General features: G+C 44.8%; 1 protein-coding gene across 3 annotated transcripts in view; it reads left to right on the forward strand.

Moving 5' to 3' along the window:
- The window catches only part of ASTN2 (astrotactin 2), a 3,972,579-nt gene that overhangs the window by 2,882,705 nt on the left and 1,065,469 nt on the right, over positions 1–24,405 (forward strand). For all 3 annotated transcript variants that reach the window (XM_069609664.1, XM_069609663.1, XM_069609665.1), the window contains one exon: positions 18,389–18,513. In XM_069609664.1, coding sequence (XP_069465765.1) covers positions 18,389–18,513 — 125 coding nt within the window. The remainder of the gene's footprint in view (positions 1–18,388; positions 18,514–24,405) is intronic.

Consider the following 24,405-nt stretch of genomic DNA (forward strand, 5'->3'; position numbering starts at 1 on the left):
TGTGAAGCCGCCCAGTCACCATGACAGTGCTGCCTGACTTCAAAATGGTGATTGCTCCCTTTGCACTCTCAATCAGCCACTTACCATCCCCGATAGGCAGGGAAAAGCAAACCACATCGTTTCAATGAGGTGAATAGAAGGGGGTGGGGAGGGGGGTGAACTCCCAGGGCCTGACCAATTCTGTGAACCATGACTGACCAGAAAAAACCTGATCAATGCCAGACATTTTGGAGACACTTGGGCCTAATTCACAGAAGCATTTTATAATGGTAAAACCCCATGGGAAAACGTTCTGTGAATCAGGGCCTTATTATGGTTAAGACAGTATCAAAAGAATCTGAGGAAAACAGCATTGCAGTTAGGCCAGATATCTGGAGTGCTGGTGGAAGTGGAGAGAAGGCGAGAGGCAGCAAGAAGAGCAGTTTGCTGAGCAGTGCAGCTCAGACTTTGCAATATGTTGCCAAAGCCTCATGGGGGCTTTAGCCCAGAGTCTTGCAAGGACCGGAGTGCCTTGAAAGAGAAAGGAGTTGATTATGAACCTGCAGTCAGCTATAGCCAGACCCTGAATCAACAAAGGCGACCATAATGAAGAAGAGATCAACCAGAGCATAATGAAAGCTCAAGCACAAGAGGGCAACCTTCGGCTAGTGGGGGAGAATCATTTCATTCTGAAAAGTATTCAGGAAGAGGGAGAGAAATTCCTGCTGGTAATCATTCTGGGTATGACCTAGAAAAAGATGTGATCACAAGTCTTTGGTTGGCAGGCACTTTGGGTATCCCTTAGGTCAAGGGGGAACCCCAATGCCTCTCCTGGTAGCTGCGTGCAGAGTCCACTTTCAAGGAGCCCAGTGGCTACCTCTTCAGTCAAGAAGTATCCGTGAAGTATCCAAGAAAGCCAGCTTGTGCTGTACAAACTCCCTGAGACTGTGAGTGACTTGAAGATAGACTGCATAGGGGAGCATCCCTGGAACTGTGTGTGTAGGCTAGAGGAAGGGACTTGGACTGGGACAGTAGGTCCCATAAATTAGACACCTGCACTTATTGGTTTACACCTGCATCCTGATACAGATATATTAAGTAATGTCCCTCTTATGTTTTAGTTATGACCCATAGACCCTGCAGTGGTTCACCCAAACCCTATTTCTGACTTTCAATCCTCAGGTGAGACTGACCCATAGTAGCACCTTGTGGATCCTCTTGCTTTGACAGAGATATTCTGTGCTGCACATTGTTGGAGAGTGTTGTAAAGCAATGGCTTTCAAATTGTAACTGTGACGAATCAACTTCAGGGGGACCTGTGGTCCAGGGATGAATATCTGTTTCTAAAACATCAATCAGCCCCACACCTCTAGTACACCAGAAGGGATCTGAACAGATTGGAAACACAAGTAAATTATACACCTCCTTGTCCAATTTTGGTAATGTGGACGGAACGGCAGGCTTATCTCCGCAAGGTCGTGGATCGTTGGTTAGTTGCAGCACAGCGAAAATACAATTATTACCCACTGATAAAAAGGACTGTCAGCAAATGCAGCAGTATTACCATCTACCTCCACATTACCGCACTGCCCAATTATGAGTTGGGGGGGGACTTGGAGGATTCACCTCCAGCTACGAGCTTGGAGGTAAATCTCCCAACTTTCCACCCCATTTCAGAGGAATTACTTGGGCAGAATTACTGCAGCAGTAATTACTCGGAAATGTCCCAAAGAGTCCCATGGACCAAAAATAAATGGGGACTAACACAACGCTGGACTAAGTGGCGGTAACGGTAACACAGTTTGGTGGTATTTTGGCAGATTTACCACCGATATACCACAAAACTAGTAATGAGGCCCAGTACTAACATCTGTCTTTGGCTCAGCAGCAGTCAGGCTTCTAAGCCTTCTCCAGTGCCATGGTGCCATTTTGAGCCTGGGCATGCTGAAACCATGCCCAATAAAACAGGAGGGCTAAGCACTTCTATTTACTCCATTAGGCCACACATGGTCATATTTTATGGCCTTGAGGAAACTATGGGTACTTTTAAATGAGCGTGGGTTTTGAACCATGCATCCTCGAGAAAAAAAATGGATTCGGCTTCCTGAAAGTTTGTGTAACTTGTTAGAAACTTTATGGGATGGCTATAGTGGTGTGTGAGGCAGGTCTCCCATTAGCCTCAGGCTGGGATCTTTTGGGAGTTAACCTACACAACCCAGCCCTGTACATCTTTTGCGACCTGGACTACAGTCACCATGTCCTGTTAGTAGAGGCCAGCATGTGAATCTTTGGTCAAAACAGGGGTGTAGAGTTTGCTTACCAGATTTTATTTGTAGGTCCACGTTGGGCATCTTTCATAAACTTAATGCCACAATAGTGGTTTACGTATATGGGTGTTTTGTGGGTGCCACCTTATGGCTGCTTCAAAGGACATAAATATTAGACATTAATGCAAAATGACATAATGAAACATCACATAATATATAACCTGACAAACATGACCTACCCAGCTAGTATAACAGAAACTGGCATCAGGTCCCAAAAATGAAAGGATGCTGTGAATAAATGCACATAAATGCTAAAACTGAAATTCATACTCTGTTACAAGATTGCAATTTTAAGGGAGAATTGCGAATGGAAAAAAAACACAAGGAAGGAGCAGCGTTTGGTTTATGTGCAATGAGGAAGGGAGTGGAGTGTGTGGGGGAGAGAGTTACGGGGGCACAAGCATAAGGAAGGTGCAAATCAAAAGCACAGACTCAAGCTAACATTCATTTAGATTTGGGAACAAAACACATGAGGCCTCATTACAAGTGTGGCAGTCCAGAAATAAGGGTGCCGGTCACACCGTACCAGTATCCTTTCCGGACCTCCACACTACAACTCTGCCTCCATGGGAATGGGGACTTCTACTTTCTGCCACCTGATATCCGCCACAATGTCCCCGGGGCACCGGAATCTCAGGTGATGGAAACGATGTTACGAGTCTGCCGGCAACCCACCGCTGGTACCGGCGGGTTACCGCCGGACTCGTAATGAGGCCCATTGTATCCTAACAAACCTAAACAGGTACAGCAAGCTGTGGGGATCTATCAGTGACAGATGTAATTAGATTGTGTGATTTATAGCAGTATGAGTTCCACTGTTAGGTGGACTGAGTTCTGTCAACCAGACCTGGCATCAGTAACAGCACTGGCATGCACTTAGCTGATAGCTTGTTACATGCACTGAGTTTGAGTCTGGCGGTAGCCATGCGGGTAAAACTGGCAGGCTGCCGCCAGACCCATAGAGAATTACCGACGCCGGACTTGCCAGATTTATCTGGGCATTACAACCCCGGTGGTCTGGTAAATCCGGCACTGCCAATTCTGTTAATCCCCATTTCCCGTGGAGTCCAATTGGATAATTGGACTCCACGGGAATGGGGATCCCGGAAGCACCGGCACCATGTCGTAATGGTGCCGTTTCGCCCACTAGGTCAGACCTGGCGGGCAGTACGGCACCGCCCGCAGAACTCGTAGTTTGGTGATTCCGGAACAGCGAACCTGTAATGAGGCGTCTACAGAGATCTCTCAGTGAGATATCCCATCGTACCCCATTTTATCCTAATCTGATCAGAGCATCAGTGATTTCTCAAGTGTTAGATGCTCTGAGTTATATAAGTTAGAGCTCTTGTGATAGATGAACTGAGGTGTACCAATGAGCGCTTCAGTGTTCGATGCACACTGGCAAAGTTATCTCTTCTATTTTCTGCCGCCTCGCTTCTGAGATGACAGTAGTTGCACGTGAGCCCCCACCTCCAACTCCGCTGCAGAGGACCCATTATTGCTGCCCTGGGTTCAGCCCAAGGCAGCAAGGACTACAGAATGTGAAGGCTGCAGTCTCTGACCTCCACTAACCACATGGATAATGAGGTCAGTGTGCCTGGAGCCTGCTCCCGTACCGAGGCCCTGTGTGAAGAGAATTACAAGGAGAGAAATGGCAGGCGGTGGGTGAGCGGGGGTGTAAATACGTGCCATGGCAGAAAAGGACAGGATGTCATTTGGAAATTTCCCCTGTCACTCCTTCCACCCGACCTTGTTTATCTGTCATATTAATATTCCACCTTGTGTATTTTTGGCCTGCCCGGCTCCACTCGTCTTCTCTAAATAAAGAGCCACCTCCCCTTTCTATCTCTATGGCTTCCTCACTCAGACACTCTGCTCCATCCCAGGGGAGCTCATTAGCGCCAGTAGTAGGGAGGAGGGCTCCCACAAGTGACAGTGCACAGTGCAGCGTGCACGCCTCCGTCTAACCATTTCAGGAATAAGACATTCATGCTTAATTCATAAATGAAATTACTGCATAGTTGTTCTGTGCTAATGTAGTTTTACGTGTGCTGGGCAGACCCAAATCTCTATTAGCACAGGTGATATTTACCCTCTGAGTGTTGTCATTTTATCCCAGCCTCTGGGGGTGATTCACTCCCTTCCTATCAGTGCAGGATGTGCTTCCATGACTTTACAGGGGCAACATGCCCTGTGGAGACAAATAGATAAACAGAGAATCCCCAGAATATGAGGGGATGCACGAGGCGCCATCCTAATGACCGTCCGTGCAAAGGGGATTTCATGAATGTGATGTGTGTCCCCTTTAAGGCGCGATGACGTACTATACCATTGCGCTTGCCAAATAAATGTGGCCCCATGCTGGCACATAATTTGTAATTTGTTTATTAGTGTACATGCAGCCAAGTTGACTTTGTATATACATGAAACATACATGTTTAGCTAAAATACTAGAAATGATGCCTACTTCTTTCTAATATCATACAGTCACTCAATTAATAAATACTCTAAAGCAATTAATCTAAAATCACAATACACTTCTGATAAAATCTCATCAAATGGTATATGCAGTTCACATCATTACCATCCATTAAACTACCCCATATAAATGCAATTCCTTATCAGTAAACAAGTTATTATAAGGTTTCATATGTAAAGAAAGATTGCAAAGCGTTCAGGCTTTCACAATGCACCATAATATGACTAGAGGATTGCACTGTATTTTCCCCACATAGTCTACATAGGTGTGCTGATCGTATTAGGCCAAATTTTGCACCTTCAATTTCCAAAAATGTATGTGATGTTAAATTTGAACAGATATTGTCTCCATTCGTTACTGCTTGGGTAGGCATCCATGAGGCTGATGTGTCCGATTCATCCGGTGTTGGATGGTTACATGTCTTTCCATTGAAATGTTTCTATCGAGGATTAGTTTCATCAAATCTTTTCCATTGAAAGATGTTTCATCGAATTGCCATACATGAAGTGTAAAGTGTTTATACATTGAAACCCTTTAATCGAAATGAGTTTCGTTATATAAACACTTTACATTTTTTGAATGGCAATTCGCTGCTGAAACATGCATAACGCTACAGGGAGCTGTCCAGAGCTGAAATCTATTCAATACAGTTAAAATGTATTTCAGAACTGGACAGCTCCCTCTAACTTGTGTAGTGTTTATTTTTTATTGAGGGGTACTCCCCACAAACCCCCTCAAACCTCCATTTTCAAAACTGAACCCTTTCCTCGACCCATTGAATTTCCAACCCAAACATCCATACATCTATTTTTAAGGTATGTTTGAGTTGGAAATTCAATGGAAACAAATTCAATGAATATTCTGTTCGATGGAAAAGCATTTCAATGAGTACATTTCGATGGAAAAATATTTTATGAATCCTTTTTCGATGAAAAGACTGAATACTATGTTGGATGAAAGGTCCACTATTCACATTGGATGCCAACCTAACCATGTCCACCTCCTTGATGTAATTGCATGTTTTACATTCCACCCATTTCTTTTGCGCTGTCAAGATTGAGCTAGGAGTGTTTTTTTAAAATCCCACCAGCCATTATGTGTATTTGGTCTGAAGTTTCCCCAAGATGCCAGACAGTTCATAGTTATCCAAACTCTTAGCTTTTAAAAAAAAATTCGACCATTACCATCCCATTATCCAGTTGCAACAGATTTGCATAGCACATGGTCGATTTCTTAGAGGACACCACTGTCACACTTATAAGAGTGAATACCAAGTGCATGTATTCTACAGGGAGTGACCGGGGCATTCTAAATAGCAAGCAAAGAATTTTACTTTCAAGTTTATTGATTTCTGCTTGATACCTTTCACCCCACCCTTCCACTCTATAGAGCATAGATGGAACAATTTTAGATGTGTAAAGAAGTACAATGGTTTTGATAGAACAACCACCCTGCCTACCAATGAATTTACTCAGAACCCTAGAGATTCTCATACAATTTGCCTCAATCTCCTTCCAATGTGTAGCCGAATCCAGCTTATCATCAATTACCACTCCCAAACATATCTCCACAGGCATTTAATACATTTGTCACGTGAATTTAGATTTACATTTACTCTTACCCAAAAAAGCCATGATCTTTGTTTTACCAATATTAATACGAATGCCATTGAGCTTTGCATACTCACACAGTGAATCAATCATACTTTGTAGTCAACTAGAGGTGTGGTCCAATAATAGCGAGTCGTCATCATGGCCAAGCCAGCCCACTTTCAATGCACCAACTTTCACTGGGCTCGCAGTAGATGGAATCAGAAATTTGATTAGATCTGCTAAATAAAGATTAAACAGGGTTGAGGCTAGAATACAGCCCTGCATAACCCCAGTGGATGTGGGAAACATACTGGATAAATGACCCTCCCCATTCATTCATACTCTGACACTAGTGTTACAGTGCAGCTGCATAATCATGGTTAAAAGGCCATGGGGAATGTTCCACGCCACCAGTTTGGTCCATAGGCGATTCCTCATGACCGTGTCGAAGGCTGCACTGAAATCTACATATGCTCCGTATACTGGAAGTTGGCTTCTTTTCCAAGCATATTCCACAGCAGACACCAGAATAATAAGATTATGCAAGGTACTGGAATGTCCTCTAAAACCAATCTGATTAGAAGGTAGGATCTGTGCAATTCAATCCACTGATTTAACTCGTTCAGCAAAACTCTAGCAAAAATCTTGGCTGAAATGTCTAGCATGGCGGGCATTCGATAGATAGATGGGTTTTTCCAGCAGCCTTTTACTTTCTCGCCAGGGACATGTCCTTGTTTTCCAAACTAACCCAGACCTCTCTTTCACAGTTTAACCGATGTGCTCTCAGCCTGCCCCGATTTTAATTTGGTAGGCTAACTCGATGGTTGTCCTATCGCTCATGGTTCTGGAGAGTAGCTGAGGAATATCATGTCGAAGTTTCTTTTTGGTATCTTGAATTTTATTGACATAGCGTCGACCATTGTGGTCACCTCTATTCCACCTTTCGGTTGGGCTCTTGGTTTTCCCTTTGTTTTTCGTGATTTCTTTGATTTTCATAATTAAAATTGAGAAGTCTTCTAATGAAATAGGTTTGCTATGCTCATGCTACCTTGTCCACCTTTCAGTATAGAGTGGCAATTCTCTTTCCATGACATGCTTGCCCTTAGATAAGTTTGTTTTATGCCGCTGGACTCTATTGGCACCATGGCTTAAGCAGATATCACCATTTAGGTCATGTTGTTCAACACTTCTCCTAGTTGTTAGCATTACACATATCGGCATGTAGTCACTTGCCTCTCTCATCAGAATGGCCATGTTATCCACATATCCCAGTGCCATCTGATTGACAAAGACATAATCCAGAGTGGTTGCACTGTTGCACAGTTGTATAGGATTTATGGGCATTGCCAGCACAATGTCCATTTAGAATAATGAATTTATGTGTATATAACATCTCTCCCCAGGCTTTGCCCTGTGCATTAGCAGATGATGCAAACAAAGGGGGGTCTGGGAATCTCTCTACCAGCACGAACACAGCCCAATGACCTGTTCTTGGGTGAATAACCCCTGGGAGAGACTCTACCAAGTCTTTAGCTCACTGTCCTTTTCACAGAGAAGAAATTTCCCCGCATATCAGCCTTTGTCCTGCCCAGGGGCAGTGCAGCGCCGAAATGCTAGGCAATTCTCCTCTGAACAAGAGTACCATCAGTAACCCCATACACATGTTTCAGCCTTGTTGGGCATCATCAGTGAGGTGAAACTGTTGCCTCTCTAAGAACAGTGAGCAAGGGGTCCACGTCTGGATTGCCCTGTTAACTTAGGGTGAAACCCAAAGTTAATGTATGCAAACAAAGGGGGGTCTGGGAATCTCTCTACCAGCACGAACACAGCCCAATGACCTGTTCTTGGGTGAATAACCCCTGGGAGAGACTCTACCAAGTCTTTAGCTCACTGTCCTTTTCACAGAGAAGAAATTTCCCCGCATATCAGCCTTTGTCCTGCCTAGGGGCAGTCCAGCGCCGAAATGCTAGGCAATTCTCCTCTGAACAAGAGTACCATCAGTAACCCCATACACGTGTTTCAGCCTTGTTGGGCATCATCAGTGAGGTGAAACTGTTGCCTCTCTAAGAACAGTGAGCAAGGGGTCCACGTCTGGATTGCCCTGTTAACTTAGGGTGAAACCCAAAGTTAATGTATGCAAACAAAGGGGGGTCTGGGAATCTCTCTACCAGCACGAACACAGCCCAATGTCCTGTTCTTGGGTGAATAACCCCTGGGAGAGACTCTACCAAGTCTTTAGCTCACTGTCCTTTTCACAGAGAAGAAATTTCCCCGCATATCAGCCTTTGTCCTGCCCAGGGGCAGTCCAGCGCCGAAATGCTAGGCAATTCTCCTCTGAACAAGAGTACCATCAGTAACCCCATACACGTGTTTCAGCCTTGTTGGGCATCATCAGTGAGGTGAAACTGTTGCCTCTCTAAGAACAGTGAGTAAGGGGTCCATGTCTGGATTGCCCTGTTAACTTAGGGTGAAACCCAAAGTTAATGTATGCAAACAAAGGGGGGTCTGGGAATCCCCACTTCATTTTAATATCAGATGATGCATCATAGGAGGCAGACTTGTGTGGATCAGGGAACCCCTCTGATGTTGTGTCTATCTTAGCATTGAGATCCCCGATCACCCAGATGGGTAGACAGTGATCTGGAGGAGCCCGGAAAACTTAGAAATAAAACCGCAGCTTTAAAAACGTTGTATTTATGTTTGCAGTCGCTTTTGAAGCGACCGCAAACATAAATACAACGTTATTGTGTTGGAAAACGCTGCGGTTTTTCTTTCCAAGTTTCTCAGGCTCCTCCGGCTCGGAGGAGCCTGAGAAACTTGGAAAGAAAAACCGCAGCGTTTTCCAACACAACCGCGTGTGTTTCTGCCTGCTGTGGCTATCACTTTGGGTCTCCGGTGCTCCCAAAGTGAAAGCCACAGCAGGCAGAAACACACGCGGTTATGTTTACATGCCGCGTAGTGTTTCTACCTGCAGCTGATTTCCCATTTGGGGCTCTCGGGCTCCCCGTGGAGAGCCCGAGAGCCCCAAATGGGAAATGCTAAATGCTGCGTTGTCTGCCTAAATCTGCTTTCCCATTTGGGGCTGTCGGGCTCCCCGTGGGGACCCCGAGAGCCCCAAATGGAAAAGCAGATTCAGGCAGACACAACGCGGTTGTTTTCCGCAATGCCGCATTGTGTCTGCCTAAATTTGCTTTTACATTTGGGGCTCTCGGGCTCCCCGGGGAGCCCGAGAGCCCCAAATGGAAAAGCAGATTCAGGCAGACACAACGCGGTTGTTTTCCGCAATGCCGCGTTGTGTCTGCCTGAATCTGCTTTTCCATTTCGGGCGCTTCAAAAGCGACCGCAAACATAAATACAACGTTTTTAAAACTGCGGTTTTATTTCTAAGTTTTCCGGGCTCCTCCAGCCCGGAAAACTTAGAAAAAAAAACGCAGCTAGTGCTTATTTTTTGTAAAAAAAATAAATAGCACTTACCGAGATTCAGCTGCAGCTTTCCTGCTCTGGTCTCCGGTCTGCGTCCTCCGAGTCCCGGCACTAATGAAGGGAAAGCCACCCAGCGGTAGACTTTGTTTACTACAGCTGGCTGGCTTTTCCTTCATTAGTGCCGCAAAAGCAAAAGCCAGCACAGGAGGGCCTCCATTTCACAAAATGGCTGCGCCCCTGTGCTTGCTTTTTCGAATTTTGAGCTTGAATAGCTCAAAATTTTACATAGGAAGTTTTAAAACGGAGGATGCTAGTATTTTGTTTTATGTGGCCTATCTATTTTTTAAATAAAAATTTTTACTAGACCATCCCTTTAAGAAAGGCAAACTGACAAATATTTAAATCAGGTTTAAAAACCTTCCTGTTAAAGTAGATGTGGTTAATTGTTGGCTTTGTACTTTTTCATCAGCACTTAAACCTATTTGTACTGCTAATTTTGCTCCCAGTTTTTGATTCCAACTGCACCAGTGTATGATCCAGTTTGTTGTGTGGTATATACAAATAATTCAAATCAAATCATCTAGCATTCAGGGACAAGCGCATGGTTGGAGGTGCCACATTGTTCCATGTTTCAAGTTTATAGGTTGTGAGGACACCTATAGGCACCTACCGAAGCAGCAGTCCATCAGAAATTCATCGCTCCCAAAGCACAGCTAAACAGATTTTGTCCCAAAGTATTTGGCCCAACATGGAAAGTGGACATGGCCAAAGGCTGTGGCCACTGACCATGGCTGCCCAAAGACCATGGCTAGTGGTCCCCAACTAAATCTATTGGGGCAACATGTCATGGGGTCCATGGTGAAAGGCTGTGGCCACTGTCCATGGCCAAAGGACTTGGCTAGCCCATTTAGGAAACCTATTGGAGCAATATGTAGAGTGGACACGGCCAAAGGCCATGGGCACAGGCATGGCCAAAGGCCAAGGCTAGTGGTACTGGAAGAAAGCTATTGGTGGAGCATGTAAAGGGACCACAGCCAAAGGCCGGGCCAATAGTCATGGGCAAAGGCCATGACTAGTGAGCAGGAAAGAAAAGTAGTATTTTAAATTATACAGTGGACACAACCAAAGGCCATGGCTAAGGGCACATAAAAAACGTTTTAATACCCTTGCCATTCACTGAAAAACCTTAGTTAAGGTGCAGTTAAGTTGAGCTGATTTAGCGCAACAAAACCCTTGAAATTCAGTGGATCTGGGAAGTCGTGATCAGTTTAACTCCGCAAGTTCCCGATGCAAAACCCATGAGCACATAGATATTATACGAGAAGGGATTCACAATGATATACAAAATAGCATTATGGGGGACATCAACGGGAGCGCGCTCAGTTAAGCTGGTCATGACTTCCCACATCCGCTGAATTTCAAGAGTTTTGTTGTATTAAATCTGCTCAACTTAACTGTACCTTAACTAAGTTTTTTTTTGGTGAATGTATACATATATGTAAATATATATGTTGTTTTCTGTGAAACAAATTAAGATCAAATGACTTTAAGGTGATTGTTTAATGAAGTAAGTGTTGGAATGCTATGGCACCTTAATGCTGAGCTCCACATTGTGCATCCCATGAGCACAATGATGACATTACAGATGATATCATTTATTACATCATCATTGACATTATTGGCATCTAAAGCACACTGATGACAGCCATGTCCAGTTGTCACACTACCTAGGGCAGGGCCTTTGGTCAATGCTCTTGGTCTTACCAAGTCACCCAAATTAGCAACTAGACCTGGTCTACAGCCAGGCCCAGCATCCGCTCACCCCCCAGAGCAGGTCCTTGGGCCACTGGCTCTCCATAGAACGTGGCTACAGCCTATGGCCACACTGCCCGGGCATGGCCTTTGGCTATGCCGCAGGCCATGCCAGGCCACCCAAAGTAGCCAGTGAGTCTGCCCTGTGGCTGGGCCTATCGGACACTTTACCCGCAGAATAGAAACATGGCTATATGTCACAGATGACAAAGAAAACACTGTGAATCTCAGAGATGGTTCAAGGGTGTTTGTTAGATTTTTTATGACCTTAAGGGTGTCCCTCTTTCTCTCATCCAAAAAACACCAATCATCCCTAACCTAGGTGCCCCTAGTCCTCAGGTTAGTAGATTCCGAATATTGACCCACAACTGTCTAGGTTCGGCCTTATAATTACGGTTACGACCTAAAGACAGAAGGCTAATCTGTCTAACCTCCCTCAGGGACTTTCTATGCTGGCCCTACACTATCAAGGAGTTACTTATCTAAATAGGAATATTGGATTGTTCCTTTCAGACACTCTTCCCGATTTGGTTTACTTTCTATCATACCCACGTCTGCCTATCTCTCTCACTTCATGAGATTCCCTTCTTGCTACTCTCCCTCCTCCAACTTCACATGACTTCTCTATTCCTTGAGTCTTCCTCCTCTGTTCCTCCGATATCTCTCACACCTTCTAAGTCTTACCTCCACCCTTTGAAGTTCCTCCCCTCTCCATGACACTACTACTCACTCTTCCACACTAGTACTCCCTCCATCACAATGCTACTTCCTTCTCCACACTACTACTCTCTCCTTTGCACTATTACTCCCTCTTCCACACTACTACACTCTCCTCCACACTACTACTACCACTCCACCCCTCCTTCTACTTAAACATCCTCCTTTCACTCACAAGCTGTGACAAATCAACTTCCGGGGCACCAGCGGTCCAGGGAAGAATATCAGTTTCTAAACAATGAATCCGCCCCACACCTCTAGTACACCAGAAAGGATCCGAACAGATTGGAAACACAAGCAAATTATAAATCTCTTTGTCCAATTTTGGTAACATGGACAGAATGGCAGGCTTATCTCTGCAAGGTCGTTGGATCATTGGTTAGTTGAAACGCAGCAAAAATACAATTATTACCCAATGATAAAAGGGACTGTCTAGTCAAGGTTGCAGAAGACAGACAGTTTTAAGAAGGAAAAGGGATGCTCCCTGGATACTGACAGGAGGGTAGTCGGTAAAGTAATCAATCACAATAGTTCAAGGATACTTGGTTTCAGCACAAAGGGAGCAATGGGTAATAAAATGTCACTGGGGCCTTCGAAGAAGAACCAGAGGGACAGAAACACAATGTACCATGTGCTTGTAGAAATTCTTGGTGCTCGACATGGTCAAGTCAGTTTCAGGGTGCTTTGCAGCTCCTGCAATAGAGTTCAAGATGGGAGACAGCTGCGGGTATCAGGCGGCAAGCAGTTCGGCGAGCGAGGCTGGACGTATGGCTACTGGCTAGCCTACCCGGCAGCACAGGGTCAGAAATCGTTGTCTCAGTGCTGGTTAGTGCGTCTGAAGCATTGGTTGAGGCATCTCAGACGATGTTAGCGACTGCAGTGTGACAACAGTCAGGGGTGCAGTCGGTTGCAGCTCAAGGGGCTAGACTGGCTCAAAAATGTCCTTTAAGGCGTATGCTGGTTGATGCTTGTCACTGCACTCTTCCTAGCTTCTTCATTGGGCGTGTGCCGTCCTTTAAGGTGGATGGTCCAAAGGTGAGGAGAGTGTTGCAGGCAATGGCCTTGTCCCTGGTTTGGTACAGAGACTCTCTGGCACTTCCCACCTAGGAAGCTTGCTTGCAGAGCCTAGCAGGGCATGCTCTGAGCTGGCTGGGTACCGGTTGTGGAGCTGCTGCAGGGTCCTCTGCATTCAGTATCTCGCTCTGTTCCCTAAGGGATGTTTAAGAGAGGGCTCTTGCTTCCCTCTTTGGAAATCTTAGCCTTCCTTCAGTGGCGGAAGCTGTAAGGCAGACTGTACATTTAGCAGGGTCCAATGCTGAGTTCTTCTTGTTACTCATAAGGAAGTCTGCAGATGATCTGCCCAAAAGAGGTGTCTAGACCTCTTTTAAAGTCAAATGGGCCCCAGTGATTGGTCTAGTCTAAGCCTACCTTAATGAATCAATTCTGGGTCCCCAGAACAATCTTCTCTATGCGTGAGGTCATAACCAGAGTGCTTTGCGACAGAAAATGTAAACTTTACTTTACTTTAAAAATGTGTAACGCCACCTTTCTTCCAAGAAGCAGTGTACGACCTAAAAGGAGATGTTTTTCTCTATTTCACCAAATACAGCAACATATTTGCAGCAGGGCAGTGCCAAGTGCTACACTCGCAAAGTCTGATGAGGATGCAGTTGGCAGAAAGTAAGACTATTAAATTCAAATTAATGCACAAGTGTGATTGTGGCTTTTGCATCTGTTTTATGCCAATCCCGCCCATGGGAGTTGGGCCACTATGTAAATATTTTGAATTTAACTAGGGATCCACAAAGAATTGAGAACAGACATCTTCCAACACAGGACTTGCACAAAGTGTCCAGTTAATTCCTGTGGGGAAGGCCTGTCACTGGGCACCTGCGCCAAGGATCTGGCTTCTGCCAGTCTGCAGATCAATGAAAATCTTACCTATCTAAAGTGGAAACCAATGCCAAGAATCCCAGCCTGTTGCTGCCATACTGTAAAATTTCACAACCACCGAGTGGAGCTGGGTTATCCAGGAAATTACCTCATTGGATCCATGTCGAGGACCTGTGTACATAGGTCATCATAGAGTGCCTTGTAGTTTCACACCATCCACCTTCATCAAGACCTCAGGGAAACCTGTGCAACTTCTTGGGATCCACCAGCTGCCGTTTCTCCGGGACCTGGAAAAGGAGGCCTTCCAGCATTAAAGAATAAGTGGCCCAGCTGCAAGCTGCTCCTCTAAAAGGGTTCTGACCAACCACAACATCCACCCCTTTTGATACCAAGAGGCATGCAATAATCTCAACTCTAAGGTGACGGACATGGAACACGAAACACTAGCAATGATGAGGCCCTTAATCCACCTAATATTACTCCAAACTCAATCATCTTGTCTCAGGAGTGATGCGGGGTACGAAGAAATATGCAGTCACAAGGTAATCATCCATCCAAGAGACACAAGCAACTGAAACCAATGAAACTGCAAATGTAAAAAGTCCCCCTTCAGAGGAAAGCATTACCACTTTCACCCCCCATGCTGCCCTATGGCTCTGGTAGTCCATATTGCTTTGCACACTGTTTACACGCAGAACCCTTCAAAGGCTAAGGCTAGAGACTGCTACCTTTCTTTCTGGGTCCTTATTCATACTGCATGCTATTATTTTTGTACAATAAAAGAGGTATTTCTTCAATAAACTCATTCACTTTAACAGGATATTCATATTCATCGACTTTGGTATAGCCAGGGTTACACTGTGTTTGGTGCCCAACCACAGCTGACGTAGGCGAGCCAAGGAAGCTCCTGCAAACAGTACCCAGAACCTGTACCAGAGTGGGCTCTACCAGCAGCAACTCAGAGACTGCTAGTTACTGCCTCCTAGTACTGGTATCTGGAGAAATTCTGCACACCTATATAACTCTGAGGTCGCAACACGCATTGCATATAAGCATAAAACCTGAGACTGGTACTCTGAGCTCAAGTTTATTTCCAGTAAACCTGCTGGTTGGGGTACAAATGGGGAAGAAGCCCGAGACATAGCATGACTGGAACTAGAGAGGAGAAGCAGGGTCACATTTTGTTTGAGGTTTTGTTTTTTGTATTTTTTAATGTTATAAGGTGCTAAAATAGCATGGATCACCTTTACCAGAGTGACAGATTCCTTGGCTTCTGCGGGTGTCAGTGTGACTTACTCTGACTGTTCACTTGTGTTTCACTCACGACAAGTTCATCGACTTCAGTACTGCTGACTCATGAACCATGCATGACTCATGGCTTTACCCGATTTGGTAGATGTGTGACCGGCCGGGTATGCTATTATTACATGTACCTCGCAGGATATTGCTCAGTTGACTTCTTTCTCTGCCCTTTAATAGAAATGGTCTCAAAGTTAGATATTCTGCATGTGCCCTGCACAGTTCTTCTCTGGGCCCACATTGCCTTTTTCTCTAGGCTGGGATATAAAAGTCAAATATCATCTTGTACCAGACCCACCATCGGGTTAACATGGTCATTCCATTGACCCTTTAGTTCTCGCTCATTCTTATGGGATACGCCACTTGAATCACAGGCACCTTTGGATGCACACTGCGATGTGTTGTTGCAACAATGTTCCCTTGTTACTTCTAAAACTGGTCTTAATATTTTCAGCTGACTTTTGGGGACATCCAATGAGGCCAATTTTGAATGCAGTACAGATTCTTTAGTTGTGTTCAGGCCTGTTCTTTGTTATTCCTTTGCACTCTCGGCAACAGGCATGCACAATAACCTACGCAGTAAAATAGTTATATTACTGTGATCACTGAATACGATAAAGAAGAGGGGACACAGATCTCATACCTGTGGCTCGATGTTCCCCACTTTAGTCTAGTTTTACTCAATTTCTTCTCATGCAGTGACTCCACTTTGACATCTTGGTGTTATTTTGATATTTAAATGGACCAATGTTGAATGCAATGGGGACACAAAGAAGGTCAGGTTAATGGGCCTCATTACAAGGTTGACGGTAAAACCCACTGGTAGGCGGCAGGTTACCGCTAACCGACAACCCGGTGCTACCGGGCTATCACAGGCGGCGGTACAGTTATTTCCCTTTCCATTTACAATGAGTCCAATATGGAATGGGAAACCTAAAGCAACAGCACCACTACTAACGGTGCCTGTGCTTCAGTGAAAAACATGCCAATAGGGGCTGAACTCCCGGTAGGGTAGGCCTGCCGGTAGTTCAGGGCCCCTAACAGCACATTTATAGTTTGACAGTCCGGAAAGGGTGCCGGTACGTTGCTACCGGAACCTTTATTTCAAGACGGCCAAACTCGTAATGAGGGCCAATGTGTCATTACGTTTTAGTTCTTATACTGTAACCTGTCAAATGTAGGCACGTCCTTAATGAAACACTTTAGGGTTGAAGAGCTGGAGTTCAGGTTGGTCACTGATCATAAATATGTGTCACCCAGGCTTATTTACTCTCCAACCTCTAAGTGACAGTAATCAGATATTTCTTGTGAATACAGCCAGTGAGTCTCCAGTCTGCAAACCCTTTTTCACTTAGACTGTACCTTCTCAAACGCATTAGTCAATGGGTCCACTGAGAAGCTAAATCAGCTTAACCAAGTGATGGGTGCAAAGCTATGACTTATTCATAACCACTGTTAATTACTCCTTCCTGCATTCCTTTGCACTGGTTGTAGCCTGCTATAGTGTTACAGGAGAAAATGCACATACAAATGACTATTGCTATCACCCCAAAAGAGGCTGCCCTGCCACCTGTTCTAGAATGAGAGATAAGTAATCCAGAGATATTTTAGCCCCATGGGTTGCCATCAGTGAAGCATAGCTTGGCACATTGAGCTTGCAGCCATAATATCTAGATACTTGTAGCACTTAGGGTTTCACTGAAAGCTATGAATTACACATACCCACTTGGAGTTTCTCTGGGGTGCATCCGGTTCCATTGTTTTTTGGTAATCCACAGTACCTCCAAAGATGTGGACCAAGCATTTGCACTTCAGTACTGGTCTGAGCATAAGACGGAGCAAGTTACTCCAGACTACTAGGTTACATTCCTTCTGCATGCAAAACGATCAACCCCAAATACATTTTGGCTTTGGTGGCCATTTTGAGTGAAGTGCACCTTAGGACACAAGGCACAGCTAGTTCCTGGGATGCTGACCTGTGGTTCTCCGGTGTATCTACCACCAGGGCTATAAAACACCACCAATATTGTAATGGGTTTAAAAAAAAGTAAGAAAAAATCCTCCTAAACCCTTTCAGCTGATTAGAGACACATGACACAGCGCCACCTTGTAGACATCACTGGCGGTCCAGTTAGTTGAAACACTTTTCTTCTGCCCAATTCAGACAATTGCTGTTGTCTTTGATGGCAGTGCTGCTACATATGTAGCTTTATCAATGCAAGACGGCCAGTTCTCCAGGAGGCAAAAACCAACCACATACAGGTTTCACCCTAATTGGGGATCATGAGTGCGTCAGAGGTGAACATCTTTGTAATTGTGGCATGTTCACCAAATACCATCAATATTATGGTGTGCTTTAAAAAAGAAAGCAAGCAAAACCTTTCTAAGCTTACACCATTAAGGTTGGTATGCCTGCCATCTGTGTAGTAGACCAATGAATCTACTCCCTTCCCTCCACCTAGGGCATTGCCCTCACTATGAATTGCCTTTAAATACATTCCCTTTAAATCCAAACCAACCACAATAATTAAAATAGTGTGCACCACAATCTGCATTGTCTGTAGGCACTTTGACCTTGATGTTATTATTACGTACTGAATTGCACTCGTACATTGGACACAAAGGAGTAAATGCTGAGTCCGTCAGGAAGGGACTTGACATTGCGATGAACAGGTTACACCTAGATTTTGGCAGACAGGTGAGCTATCTCAGAGGGTCTAATGAATCACTTTCCAGCAGCCACCCTGCCCATTAGGCTGTGTCCTTTTTCCCTTTCTGAATCCTTGCTAGTCTTTGCTGCCTGATCCACTGCACCATGTCGGTCCTGATGCGACTGTTTATGACCATTTCTATTTCTTTCATTGCAGGGAGAATAACTTCATCAAAGACTTCCCCCAGTTGGCAGATGGTCTGATGGTCATCCCCCTTCCAGTGGAGGAGCAGTGTCGCGGTGTCCTTTCTGAACCTCTGCCGGACATGCAGCTGCTCACCGGTAAGATAGGCAATTTTCTTTATTCTAGGCTATTTTTCTTTAACACTAATTAAGAGAAGAAGGAGAGCAATAACAATTATTGAAATAGTAACACAAATACCACAGTCAATAAGTTCTCCTATTACAAACTGTAGGGCAGTGCCACTACCCGGGGGAAGGACCAGAGGCGGCTTCTTTAAGAATGCTAATTCTACACTCCCCCTACCTGTCCATTCCCGTTCTTAATCATGCCACTGGGCAGCACAGAGGCCAGCCTTTTGCTGAATCAGCGACTCTCTGTTTCTAAATGAAAAGAGACTATGAAACGAGAGAATCTGCCTGTTCCAGCCAGTGGTAGAAGTGTACTGAACAAAGTAGTGGAACTGTGGTTTCGGCAGGGCAGAGGGAAGGTGGAAACATAGGGCAACATGTGACAAGGTGATGCGGCCGGGTAATCTAAGTGGTAGTAACTAAGGCTCCTATTGCAACTTTACACTTGCACTGGGACATGAATGGCCAAATCCTCTATATAGAATGGTGAATATGGTCGTAAAAAGTAAAGGAATGGTAATGAGATCAAAATAAAAGTAGTGCAACACCGTTCCCGACCATTCCCGCTCACTTTGATCACTGGTTCCAGCGAAATGCACTGAGCAACCCCAGAGGAAAGGCTACAAATAGGCATGCTTGTGTTGCAGATTACCATTCCCAAACCTTGGGGTTTTGGGGGCACATTTACAGTTACAGAAGGGGTTCATTACTGTTAGTCTCGACACCACCATTGGCAATGTGAATGTCTCGGCTGGATAGGTCTATGTATGTAAGCATCTTGTAGATGAACTGAGAAAAGGGAGTCCATCGTTTGAACCACCACTCCATCCAGGCAGTTCCGCTTCAAATGCACAGCTTACTGGGAACAGAACACAGACTAGAATACATTTGGGAAGGTACAACAACCAACATGCAGGCCAGGTGGGCTACAATTGAACAGTAAACGAAGGGCACCTTAGCCAACCTGAGCGTCAGTTGTGGACAGGCCATCAAGAAACTTTCTATGGACGCAGTGTCTTTGCATTCTTTCCTCAAAAGGAAAGGCCCCAGAGTCGTTTCTCTACTACACAGATGGCGTTCACGCCAACCTTAATGGTGTAAGAGTATACATGTTTTGCTTGCTTTCTTTTGTCCTCAAAAAAGTCTGCTATTGAAAAGCCACAGAAGCTGCATCACTGCGGTGGGCACATGTATAGACTCCATCGGGACAGAAACCATTTGAATCACGAGGAATTGCAAGATGCCGGAAATCATGCCACAGAATATACCACTGTTGCTTCTCTGAGAGATGCATGCAACATCCCCACATGCACACACTCAGTGAAATGACATCTTCAGAGGATTTGCAGTCAGAGTATCAGAATTGGTGAGGACCTCCTCATGGAGAAACCAGCAGGGAGCACACCAGAGAGTGGATTCATTACATGTGAAGGCTTCTCCGAGTACCGGCGAGCATGGGCAAGAGGGTCCGCATGGCCCCTTACTGTCAGGGTTTCAGGCTTCTCCTTCATTAGGGCTGTGGCAATGGGTCCATATTTAAAGATCTACTTGGGAAACTCAGTCCAGACATCTGGCTTCTGCCACAGCATCTCTGGTCTGCGATGTACTCAGTCCTCTATGTAGGTAGTTTCATTAAAAAAAAAGAACTTATAACACAAACTGCAAATAGTTTTAAAACATTCACATTAAAGGAAGCAAATGTACATATGTATTCCAACACATCCATTGAGAATGTTGCACTTCTCAGGCACGTATTTCTGGTACTATTGTTCACCATATAATTAATACAGGCTTACACCAGTTATTTCCAGAACAAATATCGTGTGCATTAGGAACTGTCACGATTCGAAGACAGACGTGCAGGCAAAAATAAATAACGTTTAACGAAAAGATAGAAAAAGCACCTGGTCATTTCATCACTGCACGTTAAGATACGTTAGTGTAACCTAAGGGGCCAGCATGCCATTTACGAGGGTACGTTCATGCATTCAATGGTAGGGTGCCAGCTTACGTTGCCCTGGTAGCAACTGGGTCTCAATGTAGCGCTATCATCAGGTTTCAGGAGTCCCGCGTCAGATGATTTGGAACACTTCTTTGGTCCCGATGCAACCTCGTAACTTTGCAGCCAGAGTAGGCTGGTGCCACAGTCTACTGCTGCAGCTGTGTACTGTAGTGTAGTGTTGAACCTTTTCTTGCATTTGAGTAGTAATATTTCCTTTAATTTCAAACATCTATACTCTTTACGCACACACGCACTGTGATATCCTACATTGCAGTTTCTTCAGGATATTAATCACAGACCTGTTGTTATGAAGGTATTATTTTTATATGAAGTATATCAATTGTACTCACTCACGCGAGACAATTCATCTCCATAGAATCAAATGCACTCAGGATATATTACGCACAATATAATTAAGGAACAAACAACCGGTAAAGTGAAGAGGAGCTCATAAAGTACAGGCAGGAGGAGTTAGGGGATTAAGCGCAGGATTATTGATCGGGCTTCATCAAAGAGTCATAAGGTACCCACATTGGAAACCCGAAAGGACTTGCATCCGAGAAGTCTCACGGAGTCGGGTCGGGTGCAGAGTCTTTTGGTCTCTGGCGTCACGGGCGAGTGGTGAAGTGATGTGGAAGGTCTCTACAGCCTTGTAGGACCCCGCAGTAAGAAGGTACATGGAGCCCGATTACAAGAACATAAAGCCTGCCGCTTGACTGGCAGGCGGTGAGCGGCCAGAGTGCATGCTGTTGGATAGCTGACGGGCAATTTAAACGGGCGGTGAACATAGAACAACGCTCCCATTACCATTAGCTTTTCTCTGAGTATATTAAGCAATCATCAACTCCAGGAGTGTTGAAATAGTGAGACGCCAAACTGTCAAACAGTCCGGGAGAAAAACGCACATTCTTTTGTAGTGGAATGACAACATTGGTTTGGAGTGAATAAAACCCTCTCTCTTTGTGCTCCGGGACGATCTATCCGGGATCACAGAGCAAGGGAGACCTACATAAAAGTGAAGCATTGGCAAACAGAGCTGACTTGGGGGACTTGGATACGCTCAAAAAGCCTAAAGATTAAAAAGCCTAAACAACTGAATAGTTAAAAACTCAATCCCTTACCTCAATCCCTTTACAGCACTGTCCCTTGGAGGGAAATAAAGCGGAGACCCAGGTAAATGACAAAGTACAATCTACATAGTGGAGCCATGGCAGACGATATCAGGGCACCAGAATGGGACGGTTCATATACTGAAGCTCCAAATATAATAGATAGGGTAGAGCCAAATCAGAACGCTGTGCTCCAGGCTACAAGACAGGAAATAACAGTAAATGCCCAAATCCACTCGTACGAGTCTAATCGGGCTCAGGAAAATCAGGAAAGATGTGGAGAGGTCCTCCTAGACCCGAAGTGCTTACTAAACCAAGGTTTGGAATACACTGTAACTACCTCTAAAATCCAAAAAGGATTAAAGGACTGCTTTGGGGGAAAAGACATCAGAGCTTAGGAGAGCTTGATCAGGATGAGAGAGTTATTGAGAAAACTCCTAGTCGATGCCTGCAGAATGAATTGGATGGAGACTGCCCCCTGGGGTGATTTACAACAAATGAGGAGAGGCAGGTATCCAAAACGGCAGAGAGGGTCCAACAAATACCATCAGGAGTCTCAGGACCGGAACACCTTTTAACATCGGGATCAAGTCCAAGGCAAAACCTCCAGGATAAGAGGGACTAGGAAATACAAGGAGCTGCCCAAAAGAATCAGCAAATAAGTGAGGCGACACGGTCAGCATATTGAACTTTGTATTAAACTCACAAGTGACCATGTTTGATCTATTCAAGTGCGAGGTCCAGTCCCATGCAGGAATTCTGCTGGAGCTTACAAGAGAAGTGGCTAATTGTGATTCATCCATAGTGGGTGTAAGTAACCATTGATACGGTAACATCATCAGCATTCAGTGATATAAGAATGGAGGTCACTAAACAAGGACTGGACATAACCGCAATTCTGGAAACCTTACGAAACATAAGGAATGACGGAACAGAGCTCCGCCAAACAATGTGCAAGGTTAGGAATAAGCATAAAAGATCAAGTGATACAGCAAATAGACCAGAAGACATACATGCAGAAGATGGGATGAGTCACACATTCGATGACACCCCCCTTTCAGAATCGCCCCTGGAAGAATTCAGAAGAATGGCACAAATAGCTGAGGGGGGAGTTGATGTGACAGGGAGCCAACGAGAGCAGGCGCCTAATGTGGTTGAAATTCAAGAGCCATACGGAAAAACATGGACAGAAGGTGCTCAGCAGACCTATCAAAGAAAAAGGGAAATGAAAAGAAAGGAGTGTAGAAAAAAGAGGCTTAAATCATCGCCCCCAGTGAATAAGAAGGAGATTTTAAAAAGTAAAAATCAAAAACATCTATAAAGTGTCTCTCCCCTTTTTTGTCTGTAGGAATGAGTGAACAGCAACCTGTAGGAGACCTGAGCATAGGAGTCTAACACCTTACTGCACATGTGCAAACAATGAAAACCCAGGTGAATGATGGAGGGACCCTCATGAGGGCCTATAGTAGGTCAGCCCAAACGACTAACAGATCTACTGGTGCACCTGGTTAAATAAACAGACACAGTCTGGTTTCATATAACAACTTTTCTAACAGCTTTTGTTTATATAATTGAATTTGTCAAACCAATCCTCTGTATACATGAGTAATATTACACCACTGTGCTCCTAGCGGAAGCGCTCTCTGCTAGTACATGAAAGTAATCAATGCTTCAAAGTCCTCCTTCCATTACCTTCAGTATTAAATAATCACACATTTGCTACAGTAATATTTAAGTAGACCCAGAGGGGTCGCCTGAGAACAAGTGCATTCACATTTGGTAAATTAATAATTCAAGAGATCAGTGGGGTCACCTGGGAACAAGTGCCTTCACCTTTAGTAAATAAATAATGAAATAGATCAGCAGGGTCACCTGGGAAAACGTGCATTCACATTTGGTAAAAACATAATTAAATAGATCAGTGGTGTCACCTGGGAACAAGTGCATTCACATTTGGTAAATTAACAATTCAAGAGATCAGTGGGGTCACCTGGGAACAAGTGCATTCACCTTTAGTAAATAAATAATGAAATAGATCAGCAGGGCCACCTGGGAAAACGTGCATTCACATTTGGTAAATAAATAATTCAATAGATCAGTGGGGTCACCTGGGAACAAGGGCATTCACATTTGGTAAATAAATAATTAAATAGATCAGTGGGTTCACCTGGGAACAAGGCATTCACATTTAGTAAATAAATAATTCAGTAGGTCGCACCAGCGTTCCCTAAATAACTGGTAGCTGCAGACTACCACTGGGACGTACAACACTTAGTACACCAATCCACCAATCACCCAGTCAAGCCACTGGGCCGTAATCCACCTCTACAACAGAGCTAGGCGAGCCCCCTCAGATATGTCCTAGCAGGAATCTTCAGTTTCCCCACAGTGCTGCCTAAGGGCTAAGATCAGAAATGCGTAGTACACTGCCCCAAGTACGGATTCAACCGAGAGAAGTGGCACAATACTAACATACCAAATGGGCCAAAATGGGCCTCCGAAAATTAGAGGGACACTTCCAAACTAGGGTGACAAACCCCCTCTGGGCACCACTGATGCCTTTCAATGTGTCCTCTGAGTCGGCCAACCCCACACCTTTATTAGGTAAGTTACCTCATCCTCATGCATCCGCAGAGCTACGTGTAGCGTACCATACTCAGAGTCACTGTGACAGGTGTGGAGAATATTACCTTCCGGCCAGTCAACCATGGCCCACGTGTTTGCCGAATGCCGGCACATGCAGTACACAGT

Source organism: Ambystoma mexicanum, chromosome 8 (assembly GCF_040938575.1).
Source record: "Ambystoma mexicanum isolate Mex_15411 chromosome 8, UKY_AmexF1_1, whole genome shotgun sequence".
In the NCBI taxonomy this organism is placed as follows: Eukaryota; Metazoa; Chordata; class Amphibia; order Caudata; family Ambystomatidae; genus Ambystoma; species Ambystoma mexicanum.